Genomic DNA, 13473 nt, shown 5'->3' with positions numbered 1-13473 from the left:
CACCACAGCCACAGCAACACCAGATCCGAGCCCCATCTGCGACTTACACCACAACTCATGGCAACACCGGATCCTCAGCCCACTGAGCTAGGACAGGGATCAAACCTGCAACCTCATGGTTCCTAGTCAGATTCGTTTCCTCTGCGCTACAACGGGCACTCTATGTCTCCTTTTGAATTTTACAGAAATGGAATCGGTATTGTCCTTTTGAGCCCGGCTTCCATTGCTCAGCTTGTACCTGTGAGCTCTGTCTGTGCTGTCACAGCAGCTGCCACGTACTCAGGGTCTCAGAGGGGTTACTGGCCGCTTGGAGATGACCTTTTGCCACCTGCTCTGTCAGCACTGTCCCAGGCCTCTTCTGCCCAGCCCTGTCAGCCCCTGTCGCTTTGTCTCCCCTCAACCACTATGACGCACACAGCTCTGCCCTCATTTCACAGATAAGGAGACCGAGGCTCTAAGGGGACCCCGGCTCGCCAAGGTCCCCCAGCTAGTTCGTGTGAAATCCACGCGCTTCAGCCCAGAATTAAGTTTCCACATCTTAGATGCTCTAAGGTCCCTGCCCACGTGGGTGGCCCCACATGCCTTTGTGTCCCCGGACGTGCCAGGAATGATAAAGATCGAGGCACCAGAAGGAACAGGAGGGAGCGCCCCGCCCCCACCCCCTCCTGTCTGCAGACAGAACCTGAACAGAGAGCTCTTATCTGTGCTGATGTGCTGCTGCTTTGGCTTTGCTCAGGGGACAAAGTCCTGGTCACTGTTGAGACACACTCCCTGCAAAGGCTGAGCAAACAGTGGTGGAGGCCAAGTTCTAGTTCATCACTTCCTGCCCGTCACCTTGGGACTATTTCTGACCCCCCCCCCGCCCCCGCCCCCGCCGCCCCCCCGGCGAGCCTTACTTTCCTCCTCGGGACAGTGAATGTTTGACCACATCTTTCACATGGGGCTTGCTGGGAAGAGAAAATAGGGAGGCGTATAAAAGGATCGAGTTTATGGCTGCTTCCTCCTTGGGAGCTGTGCTGTGGACTCCAGAGCCAAAAGATCTGGGTTCAGTTCCCAGGCACATCACTTACTAGCTGTGCATCCTTAAGCAGGTTCCTGAACCTCTCTGGGCCTCACTTTCCCCATGTCTCCAAAGGGAATGATGAGAATTGCATCTTCCAGGGAGTTCCCGTTGTGGCTCGGTGGTTAATGAGCCGGACTAGGCTCCATGAGGATTGGGGTTCAATCCCTGGCTTCCCTCAGGGGGTTAAGGATCCAGCACTGCCATTCGCTGTGGTGTAGGTCACAGCTGCCGCTCGGATCCCATGTTGCAGTGGCTGTGGCATAGGCCGGCAGATGGAGCTCCCATTCAACCCCGAGCCTGGGAACTTCCATGTGCCGCGGGTGTGGCCCTAAAAAGCAATAATAATAATAATAATAATAATAAAAGTTGCACTTTCCATGTTCCTCGGGGGGCGGGGGGGGGCGCGACAGTAGAACCCCCAGGTAGAAGGGCTCAGGGCATGGTCTCTAAAGACTCAAGGAACCAAGAGAGGCAGAGGCAACCATGTGGCTTCTGCAGACCTCAGGAAGGAGGTGCCCTGGGAGCTGCGACTGTCACTAAGACAGCCAAAATCGAATCAGCTTCCTGGGGCCAGACCTCTCTTGCTTCTGCTACTCAGGGCAATGAGTAATGCCCATGGTAATGCCCAATTACCACCTTCCTGGAAGTCCGTTCCCCTCCCCTCCCCCCACCACCTGGGTGGCCGAGATGGCGGCGGGGGGGGGGGGGGGGGGCAGTGCCTGCATCAGGGTATTTCAGGAAACTCTGAGCCAGAATTGGTGAGCATTTATCCCTCAGGGGGAGGCGGAAAATGCTGTATCCTTACCTCCATCAGGGACGGAAGGCTGCAGGCAGCCGGGGGCAGTTCATTCATTCATTCTTTTGTTCAGCAAATATCTGTCGACACCCCCGCCCACGCAACTGTGTGCCAGGCTGTAGGGCTAGCGCAGCAAACAAGGTGGGCACAGCCTCTGGCCTTGCAAGAGCTGGCATCCTCTGGGGGCTTTGGACAGTGCGCAGCACGCATGCGTGTGTGATAGGCTACGAGGAGTAAGTGCCGGGCAGAGAAATAACACAAGAGGTTGCAGAGTGATGGAGGCTGGATGCTGTTCCTGAGCAGGTGGTGTCTGCATGTGAGTCTGCAGGCTCAGCCTCCTCCCTGGGGCCAGTGGTACGTTTGAAGGTGGACGTGGCTTCCAGGATCCGAGACGGTGTCACCTGGATGCCTCTGCAGGGGTCCCACTGGCCGCTTGGACTCAGCGTGTCCACAGCCAGTGTGCGTGTCCCTATTGCTATAAAGGGGCTCTTGGCATAAGATGCCAGCCTGTCCCAGAGATGCTGCCCGCTTCTGGGGGTCTGGCCCAGCCCGTGCCATGAAGGAGGTCCACCGTCTCCAGCCCTCTCCTGCCTCCAAACAAAGCTGCGTCTCACCCCGCACACCCCCTACCCCGGGTTTCAGCCACAGCTGATGACCTGCAAGCCAGTCTCTGGCGTGAACCTTCCTTCCAAGCTCCTGGTGGCTACGACATACTGCCTCCCCTGGATGCTTCTTGGGGCCCACCACCCACTTGGCCTCACCGGGTCCACAGTGCTGCAAAGTGGACGGTCTTTCCCAGGGAGCCTGCTCCTCTTCCCAACACCCCCCACCATCCATCCGCCCTGCCCCCAGCTCCCAGCCACCAATCATCATCAATCTCTGCCCCACATCCACTTTCCAAACAGAGCTGGAGTCGCAACCCCTTCTGCAGCCCGTCCTCTGCCAGCTGCCGGCCTCTCGCCCCTAGGTCATTCTCCCCACACAGCTCAGAGTGGGCTCTCTGGAAAGCAGCTCATCTCCTGCTCAATAGCCTTCAGTGGCTCCCTGCTGCCTGGATGGAGTCTGAATCGTTGTCTGCCAGCCTTGCGGACTTCACTGCCTTAACCCCTGTGAATCCTTCTGTAGCTAAGGGCCAGTCTCATTGGGTGGGAAATGGGCCACACACACCCCTCTTAGGAGCCTTCAGAATCTCTAAAACGGGGTTAAGAAGCATAGTTATCTCAGCGTTCCCGTTGTGGCTCAGCGGTAATGAACCCAACAGGGATCCATGAGGATGCAGGTTCCATCCCTGGCCTCGCTCAGTGGGTTAAGGATCTGGCGTTGCCAGGAGCTGTGGTGTAGGTTGCAGATGCGGCTCGGATCTGGCGTTGCTGTGGCTGTGGGGTAGGCTGGCTGCTGCAGCTCTGATTCTGCAGGCTGGGAACTGCAGAGGCAGCTCTACAAAGCAAAAAAAAAAAAAGAAAAAAAAAAAAAGCATAGTTTCCTAGAAGTGATGTTAAAGCATCCTCCAGCAGCACCTGGCACGAAGGAAGCAGGATGTAAGGATAATGCTCATTCATGGTCATATCTTGGGTGCCTGCTCTGTGCCAGGCACTGGGCAAGGCTTTCTGTGTACAGAGGCTCAAACACGTTCCCTGCCCACACGGAACCCACTGAGCCTTCTGGGGGCCATTCTTCCTCCCTCTCCGATCGCCACCACCCCTCCCCCGGAAGATTCGTCTTCATTTATCACCCTTCTGCCCACACACACCCCAACCCTGTAGGACCTGGGGGACCTCCCCGGCCAGCCCCTCCCACTGACAGCTCCATCCTCACAGCCTCTTAGGTATCTGATGATGCCCATTCCTCACACGGGTTCTTCCCACCGCCCACTCCAGCTCGTAAGCGGCACTGCCATCCTTTCAGTGGCTCTGGTCCAAAGCCTCAGAGTCACTCCTGACCCCTTCTAGTCCCCTTTTCACCGACTCAGCCCCCACACTCCATTCTGTCAGCAAAGCCTATGGCCTCTACCTTCAAAACAAATCTAGAGGCGTTCCCGTCATGGCACAGTGGTTAACGAATCCGACTAGGAACCTTGAGGTTGCGGGTTCGATCCCTGGCCTGGCTCAGTGGGTAAAGGATCTGGCATTGCTGTGGCTGTGGTGTAGGCTGGTGGCTACAGCTCCAATTGGACCCCTAGCCTGGGAACCTCCATATGCCGTGGGAGCAGCCCTGGAAAAGACAAAAAAAAAAAAAATCTAGAATCCAACCCATTCCTACCTCTTCTTCCCTACCACCCTGGCGCGCCTGGCACCTGCTGCCTGGAGGAGCCCAGTGGCCTCCTCACTGGTCCCTGCTTCTGTCTTTGACTCCACAGGCCAGAGGGAGCCTTCAAAATCTCATGTCTGTGCCCAGAACCCTCCAGTAACTTCTCTTCTCGCTCAAATATTTGTTAAAGGAAAGAAGGAAGATGGATGGATGGATGGCTGGCTGGCCTTTTTCCGCATCTGTTGTAGCTGGCACAGCGCAGGTGCTCAGAAAACACCTGCAACTAGAATACCCAGGGCCTTGAGCGAGTGGGTGAGGAGCACTCGGGAGCACACAGTAGGTATGCCGGAAGCCCGATGGGCTCTTTGGCAGAGGGAGGTGGCCGATTCTTGCTCCTGGAGGCAGCTGAAGCTGCCTGCCGCCACCCTTCCCCTCTGCTCTCTGGGCTGGGGGGGCGGGGGGCAGGCAGGCAGAGCCCAGGCCATTTTGGGGCCCTGGCCTGGCCTGCCTTACAGTCCTGGGTGGGGCTGCTGACGTGGCTACTGGTTCTGGGAACCCTGGCTGGGCAGCAGTTCTGGGAAGGCTGCTGCCCCGGGGAGAAGTGTGTCTCTGGCTCCCTGCCAGCCCAGCTCAGCTGTCCCAGAGACCAGAGGAAGCTTCAGGCCAGGCTTAAGATTGTGGAGCTGCAGGGGTCAGCAGCTCCCGAGGGAGGAGGTCACCCCCTCCCCCAGCTCCCGCTGTCCCAGGCTTCCTCTCTGCATGCCTTCTTGTCACGGGACTGGCTGCATCCTGTCTGCTGCTGATTCAACCCCCCACCTCCTCTGAGTCGAGCTGGTTTGCAGCCAAGACAGGGAAGAGGAGCAGGAGGCCCAGACACCCCGCTGAGCTGACTTAGGAAGAGAGCCCTGCTTGCTGGTGACTTCTGTGTCGCTTGCTGGCTTCTGACATTTCAAGACTCGCCACTCATCCTCCCCCCTGAATAAGAGTGAGTTAAGCGTGTTTCCCTGCCAGCAGGGGTGGTTTCCCACCCTGGGTGCCTCTGCTTCTTCCTGGCTTAGGCTTTCATCCACTCTGCCGCTTCCGAACCCCATGACCTTGGCCTTGGCACTTGCCCTCCCGAGGCTTCAAGCTTCCTCTTTGGTCAGTGGGGCCAATAACACCACGTACCAGGGCTGCAGGGACTCCACTTGAGAGGCAGTGCTTAGGTGCATGGGTTCTGGGGTGAGACTCTCTAGGTTCAAATCCTAGCTCTGTGACCACAAGCAAGGGCCCTAACCTCTCTGTGCCTCCATCTCTTCATTGTTAAAGTGGGGATTTTCATGGTACCTGCTTCATAAAGTTGTGAGAACTATATCGCTTCATGTATCGTGAGCACTTAGAACCATTGAGGCACATAAAGGGCACTATATGTACACGATAATAATGATGGGCAAAGGCTTGGTACATACTCCCTGTTTCAAAAGAGATGATTGTACTCATTATCGAATTTTAACCCATCATTCATTTAACAGATGTTTCATGAGCATGGACTGTGTATTTGTCAGGCACTGTTTAGGCACAGGAGACAAAGCAATGACCATGGCTATTTTTCTTCAAGGGATGATTGTCTTATTGATTTGTAAGGCCTCTTTATATATTAAGGCCCTTTATTGTCTATAATGTATGTTGCTACGTTTTGGCTTGTCTTTTGCTTACTTTTTTTTTTTTTTCCATGGTGTGTTTCGACCTGGGGAGGCTGAAAACCTTTCTGCCGTCAAATCTTTCTATCTTTGCCATCTACATCCTGAAATAAAATAAACATTCATACATATAACCTCAGTGACATGATTAGAGATGGAGATAAGTATCAGCAGAAATAAACAGGGTGCTGTGATAAGACGTAAAGAGGGAGCCCTCACTGTGTGATGTTTCTGGGTGTCAGGCCTTCGAGGGAGGAAATGGACAGGGGTGTGTGTCATTGGGACAGAAGGAGGGCACCCTAGAGGAGTCACAGGGGCCAGACCATCAGGAGGTATGGGTGGTTTGGGGTTTTTTTGCGTTTTATTAAACTTTCAATCTTACCGTAATTTTTTATTTATTTATTTATTTTGGTCTTTTTGCCTTTTCTAGGGCCGTTCCCTCGGCAGGTGGAGGTTCCCAGGCTAGGGGTCGAATCCGAGCTGTAGCTGCCGGCCTAGGACAAGCCACAGCAATGAAATTGTAACCGTAATTTTAATAGGGACAGTGGACTTGTCAAAAGTAGGCCTAGTGCCATTAATTAACTGTCTGATCAATCAGTTATGGGTTAGCAGTGAATATTCAGTTAGTAGGCACAGTACGACAGACCCTGTGGGGTTTTTTGGGTTTTTTTGTTGGTTGGTTGGTTTTGCTTTATAGGGCCGCAACGGCGGCATATGGGGTCGAATCAGAGCTGTAGCTGCCCGCCTCTGCCACAGCCACAGCAACGTAGGATCCATAACCCACTGAGCAAGGCCAGGGATCGAACCTGCATCCCCCATGGATGCTAGTCAGATTCGTTAACCGCTGAGCCACGATGGGAACTCCCTCTTACTGTAATTTTTAGACTCACACACTGTTGTAAGAAACAATACAGACAGATCCCCTATGCTCTGTTTCCCCCGAGAGTAAAACTCTATGAAATTGGTTACAAAACTATAGTTCAATAGCACCACCAAGACATGGACATTCATATAATCCACTGACTTTTCTCAGCTTGCCTGTTTTACCTGCGCTCCTGTGGGCGTGTACACATGTGTTATTTATATTGGTTTTGTCTGATTTGTATTTAATTTGATCACGTGCTCGGTTTTTGGTCTCCAGCGTCCCAGTGAGATACAGAACAATCCTGTCATTGCAAGGAGCCCCGTGTTGCCCTTTTATAGCCACACCTCCCTCCTTCCCTGCCAGCCCCCCCCAACCCCCCCAATCCCCCCTCCTCCCCAACCCCCCCTCCCCACCCCCGGCAACTACTCTGTTCACCATTTCCATAATTCAGTCATTTCAAGAAGCTTACATAAATGGAATCAGCCCGTGTGTCCCCTTTTGGATTGGCTGTTTTCATTCTGGGGCTTGGATTTGATGCTGAGTCAGAGGTGCTGCTCTTGGATGGGCTGTGAACCCCTGGGGACCTGAGGCCCTGGGGGAAAGACGTCTTTCAGGAGCCAGAGGCTAATAAAGTGAGCTGGCAGTTCATGGTTGTTCTGATTTTAAAATGACTCTGGGAGTTCCCCTTATGAATCAGTGGTTAACGAATCCGACTAGGAACCACGAGGTTTCGGGTTCAATCCCTGGCCTCGCTCAGTGGGTTAAGAATCTGGCATTGCCATGAGCTGTGGTGTAGGTTGTAGATGTGGCTCGGATCTGGCGTTGCTGTGGCTGTGACATAGGCCGGCAGCAACAGCTCCAATTAGACCCCTAGCCTGGGAACCTCTATATGCTGTGGGTGCAGCCCTAGGAAAGGCAAAAAGACAAAAAAATTAAAAATAAATCAATAAATAAAATGACTCTGGCTGCATCGTGGAGAAGAAACGGGGTGACTCATGTTTGCAGTAATTGCTAATTGCACCCTGCCCCCGCCTCCCCCAGCTCCCCCCCTTCCCCTCATTCCATCCTTCTTCCCAGCCCCAGGCTGGGTTTGGAAAAAAAATCTTGACACAACCCTGTTGAAAACAACCCCCCCTCCAAAAAAAAAAAAAAATCAATCAGCACTTAGAGGGAGCGTTTGACCTGGAGTCCTTGCTTTGGGCCCTAGGAACTTCTGTGTGAGCTGCTGAAATGGAAAGCAAAGTTGACCATGTCACTTTTCTAGAAAGAGGCCTTGGAGTTTGCATTAGAGGTTCAGATGGGTCAGTGACCTCCTAAACATGGAGGGAGAGTGGTGAGAGCCCAAGGCCCTGGAGCCTGACTGCCCCTGTTCAGATGCTAGGACTGTCACCTCCCTGCCACCTCAGACAAGTCACTTAACTTCTCTGAGCCTTGGTTTCCTCATCTGAGAATAGGAAAAAGTAACAGTAGCTGCTTCGTAGGGTTATTTTAAATATCGAACTGATCTATGTAAAACATTTAGAAACCTGGCATGCTTAAATACTGCAGTCAATGTTGTATGTGAAATTCATGGGGAGGCTAGGGATGGAGAGCCTTTTAGGCCCGCTGGGATTTGGGGGCCCCTCTCTGTGTCACTTGTCATCCTCTGGACAGGCTTGAGATCCACAGGGTCTCTTCCTAAGGGATGCACAGTTATGATTGGGGACTGTCACCTCCCTTGTCCTGGCTCTCATATCTCTGTTAATATGACTTTAGCTAGAAGAGCTGTTTTGAGTATCAAGTTAATATATGTAAAATGTTCAGAAGGAAGCAGGTTTGACCAAGCTGCTTCCTTCTGAACATTTTGTATGTATTAATGGAAGGGCTCATTTCCACTCATGACTCATGTCCGTTCATCTTGTTGGGTTCGGTCTGTGATCCTCAGAAAAGCTGAAGGAATTGAGACATTGGAATGTTCTTTGAGCTCAGAAGCCAGCAGACCTGGATTCTGACTCTAGCCCTGCCCTTTCGCCAGCTGTGGGACCTGCTGGTTAAGCTATTTGACCTCACTGGCCTCAGCTTCTTCAAGAGGAAAGTAGGAATAACAATGCATCTTGCACGGTTCTTGGGCAGACTCATTAAGGTAAAATTCTAGTGCTTTTGGCAAAGGGTCAAGCAGAATGTGAACACGTGACCAGCAGGATTATGTTACCCACAAATGCTTGGTTCAACGTCAAGAAGCTTTTTCTTTTCTTTTTTTTAATGATTTTCATTTTTTCCATTATAGCTGGTTTACAGTGTTCTGTCAATTTTTCTACTGTACAGCAACGTGACCCCATCACACATACATATACATCCTTTTTCTCGCATTCTCCTCCATCCTGCTCCATCACAAGTGACTAGATAGAGTTCCCAGGGCTACACAGCAGGATCTCATTGCGTATCCATTCCGAAAGGCCATCGCTGGCATCTATTAACCCCAGACTCCCAGTCCATCCCTCTCCCTCCCCCTCCCCCTTGGCAACCACAAGTCTGTTCTCCAAGTCCATGAGTTTCTTTTCTGTGGAAAGGTTTATGGGTGCCGTATATTAGATTCCAGAGATCAGTGATATCATATGGTATTTATCTTTCTCTTTCTGACTTACTTCACTTAGTATGAGAATCTCTAGTTCCACCCCGGGAAGCTGTTTCCAAACAGGAAAGCTCTGCTCAGAAATGACCTGAGGGTTAGCACCCCGTCCGTGGAGGAATGCAAGCAGAAGCTGGATGCAGCATGTCAGAGATGGGACACTGACAGGCACCCCTGTTCGGGTTGGCCATTGGGCCAGGCAGGCGACCCCTGAGACCCCTCCCAACCCCAACACGTCCATACCCCCACAATCCAGGGTGTGAACTTGAAATTATTTCTTCTTGGAGTTCCCATTGTGGCTCAGTGGAAACCCATCTGACTAGTATCCGTGAGGACGCAGGTTCGATCCTTTGCTCAGTGCATTAAGAATCTGGTGTGGCTATGAGCTGTGATGTAGGCTGCAGATGTAGCTCAGATCTGGTGTTGCTGCGGCTGTGGTGTGGGCCAGCAGCTGCAGCTCCTATTTGACCCCTAGCCTGGGAACCTCCACAGGCTGTGGATGTGGCCTTAAAAAAAAGAGAAAGACCAAAAAAATTATTTCTTCTTGTCAGGTGCCTTACCTTGATCACTTGGTACTTATTCTCTTTAATTCCTTTACTTTCTGCGCCTTTGTCCTCCATCCCCCGTGAAGTTCAGAGAGGCCTTGCTGCTGCCTCTGAGCCATGGTTTCCCCTGTGAGGCAGCACCCGCCCATCCTTGTGAAGCCAGTTGTGAGCATGTGCGCGTGAGGGTGTGGGAGTGGGTGTGTACCCTCCTAAGTCTGGTTGTGGCCTCTGAAACAGATCAGAGATAACACCCTGGCCGCTGTAGACGTCACGGTTTAGTGTGCCCTGAGGACGTTGCTTGATGCCCTCACACGTTTTGGGAGGACTTACCATGACAGCCCTTCTGCTGGGTGACTTTGAGCACAATTTTTTTTTTTTTTACGGCTACACCCACGGCCTGTAGAAGTTCCCAGGCTAGGGGTCAAGTCTGAGCTGCAGCTGCCAGCCTACACCACAGCCCCAGCAACTCGATCCAAGCTGCGTCTGCGACCTACGTCACAGCTCACGGCAACGCCAGATCCTTAACCCACGGAGCGGGGCCAGGGATCGGGGCCAGGGATCGAACCCAGGGATCGATCCTGGATCCTAGTCGGGTTCATTACCGCTGAGGCACAACGGGAACTCCTCGAGCATATTTCTTGATCTCTCTGTTTTTCTTTATTCAAAACTGGGGCTAGAGTGACACCTTTGCCATCGTGCTGCAGGATGCTGTGGGGGTCCGTGATTTCGGGAGAGGGAAAGTGTCTGGGTCTTGGGAAAGGAAACCAGCATCTCGGCCCCACCGCCCCACCCCCACCCCTCCTTCCTTGGTCTTCAGGGCAGCTCTGCTGGAAAGGCAAGTTGGGGTTTTGAGTGGATACCAAGTCTTTGAGCCTTCCAGCCCCGTGCCGAGTGCCTGATCAGCCCCACATCATGTCACATCATGTGATTGTATTCAACAGATATTTCTTGAGCACATGCTGCGTGCCAGGCATTGTCGCAGGTACCAGGAGTTTGACGCACAATTGAAAGAATGGTCTGCCACTGACCTTTTGCCTCCAGGGCACTTTTTTTTTTGGCGGGGGTGCCGCACTCACAGCATGTGGAGGTTCCCAAGCTAGGGGTCTAATCGGAGCTGTAGCCACCAGCGTACACCACAGCCACAGCAACGTGAGATCCAAGCCACATCTGCGACCTACACCACAGCTCACGGCAACGCTGGATCCTTAACCCCCTGAGCAAGGACGGGGATCAAACCTGCATCCTCACAGAGACTAGTGAGATTTGTTTCCACTGAGCCACAATGGGAATCCCTGTGGGGCACTTTTTGAAAGGAACAGGCTACTTCCTGTACAAACTGTCCCTGAGCCTGGGCTTGTCTGATGCTTCCACGTGACTTGGGCGGGGCAAGGAGGGGCAGGAGACCCAGGGAAGGGATGTCACATTCTTTCAGGGGCTCTGTTTTCAGAGAGGTCATGACCTTGATTTGTCCCAATCCCCGTCATGTTAACACTGACCATTTGGTTAAGGTGATGTCTGCCAGGTTTCTGTAAATAAGATTCTATACCATTATGTATATAAAGTATTGTATATCAAATATATAAAGTTTGAGGAGTTCCCATTGTGGCGCAGCAGAAACAAATCCAACTAAGAACCATGAGGTTTCCGGTTCAATCCCTGGCCTCGTTCAGTGGGTTGAGGATCCGGCGTTGCCGTGAGCTGTGGTGTAGGTCTAAGACATGGCTCGGATCCTGGGGCTGTGGTATAGGCCAGTGGTTACAGCTCTGAATCGACCCCTAGCCTGGGAACCTCTGTATACCATGGGTGCGCCCTTAAAAAGCAAAAAAAAAAAAAAAAAAAAATTAGTAAATATTTGACTCATTAATTAATAATAATTAATATGAGTTTGTGGAGAAACCCTTAGAGGCTGCTTGATGCAATAGAGCTGTTCCTTCCCCCCAGTTATTCGTCCATATCACTGCGCGCCCTGCACCCCCACTTTAACTCTTAAGGGTTACAGCTGGTTATGGTACTAGTCATTGCCATACTCTGGTTTTGCCAGTTTTGGTCAATAGACGCCTGTTCCAGCAAGTTCCTGGGTCTTTTCTAGAGATCCGTATCCATCATTCCTGGAGCACCTTTTGAACTTCCAAAAAAATCTGAGGGCTTGCTCCGATTTAGCAGACCATGGGTTTCTTTCGAGAAGTGTCTCTCTCTTTTTTTTGTTGTCTCTTTGCCATTTCTTGGGCCGCTCCCATGGCACATGGAGGTTCCCAGGCTAGGGGTCGAATTGAAGCTGTGGCCACCGGCCCACGCCACAGCAACTTGGGATCAGAACTGCGTCTGAGACCTACACCACAGCTCACAGCAACGCTGGATCCTTACCCCACTGAGCAAGGCCAGGGATCGAACCCGCAACCTCATGGTTCCTAGTCGGATTTGTTAACCATTGCGCCACAAGGGGAACTCCTCAAGAAGGGTCTCTTGGGACAGGTGTTCTGTGGCTCTGACTCTGGGCTTGGTGAGGCTGTGTTGTGTTTCAGGACCGTGCGTTTGAGCTCTGGAGCACATGGTGGGCTCATTGTTGGCTGGGGGAGGGTTGTACTTGGAGTAAAGTGAGCCCTGAAACCTGCTCAGGGATGATGGGGATGGTGGGAACCGTGAGTCAGCACTAACCAGCTCACTTGCTCTCAGCAGGCGCTGTAGGAGCTCCCAATGGGGTGCCTGTGCCCTGGGCTCACGTTCTCCGTGAGCTGCCTGATCCTGGTGTGGGCAGCAGGCTCTGGTAAGTCTTCCCTCCCTCCCTCCCTCTTTTCCCCCTCCCCTCCCCTCCCCCTCCCTCCCCTTTCCCCCGCCTCTCCCCCTCCCTCCTCTTTCCCCCCCGCCCCCTTCCTCCCTCCCCTTTCCCTGCCCCCTCCTTCCTCCCCAGTTCCCTCCCCCTCTCTCCTTCCCTTCTTCACCCTTCCCCCTCCTTCCCCTTCCCCTTCTCCTTCCCCCTCCTTCCCCTCCCTCTCCCCCTGCCCCCTCCTCTCCCCCCTTTCCTCCCTTCCTTCCAAAACCTTTATTGATTATTTACACACCAGGCTCCCGGGATAATCAAAGAACAAAGCCCAGATCCCCTGGCCTGGAGGGGAATGCCTGGTAGTGGGAGGGGACAGGCCATGGCAGAGGGTGCTGATTTAAGGAAATTCTGAAGGTCATTCGAAGGTGATGGCCACAGACAAAATAGAACCACCAAGCCAGGAGGATTGGGAAAGCTGGGTGGGGTCGGAGGATTGCAATTTCAGATACTTGCTCAGGGCCCCGTCCTCTTGGAGTCCCAGCTGAGCCAAGATCAGAAGAAGGGGAGGCAGGAAGATATTGGGGGAGGAGCGTGCTCAGCAGAGGCCCTGAGCCCAGAGCCTGTCTGGGGTGTCGGGGAGACCGAAGGAGGCGGGAGTGGGGGAGTCAGTGAGCAGGAGGAAGGAAGAGCTGGAGACGCCTAGTAATGGGGCGACGACGAGGCCAAGGATTTGAGCAGAGGAAGGACGTGCCCTTTCACTTTACCGAGGGTCCCTCTGGCTTTAGCAGAGGGATGGGAGCTGGAGGCGGGGCGGGGGGCGGGGGGCACCGCCGGGGGAGGCACTGCTGGGTGACTGGGACCAGCAGAGGAGATGAGCAGGGCACTGGCTTTTGAATCCCTCTGAAAGGT

At 53.0% G+C, this 13473-nt stretch overlaps 1 protein-coding gene across 32 annotated transcripts in view; it reads left to right on the top strand.

Annotated features, from left to right (window-relative positions):
* Positions 1-13473, top strand: part of IL4R (interleukin 4 receptor) — a 50887-nt gene that overhangs the window by 12861 nt on the left and 24553 nt on the right. For 11 of the 32 annotated variants that reach the window (XM_085015904.1, XM_085015913.1, XM_021085873.2 and 8 more), the window contains exon 2: positions 12480-12567. In XM_085015904.1, the coding sequence (XP_084872030.1) occupies positions 12498-12567 (70 nt within the window). In that variant the 5' untranslated portion in view covers positions 12480-12497. 32 annotated transcript variants of the gene reach the window in all.

The sequence above is a fragment of the Sus scrofa genome, chromosome 3 (assembly GCF_054392235.1).
Source record: "Sus scrofa isolate SSC_HxYL_T2T_F1_AM1 chromosome 3, Sscrofa_HxYL_maternal_Yorkshire_Landrace_v2.0, whole genome shotgun sequence".
Taxonomy (NCBI): domain Eukaryota; kingdom Metazoa; phylum Chordata; class Mammalia; order Artiodactyla; family Suidae; genus Sus; species Sus scrofa.
This window is presented reverse-complemented; position numbering and strand designations above follow the sequence as displayed.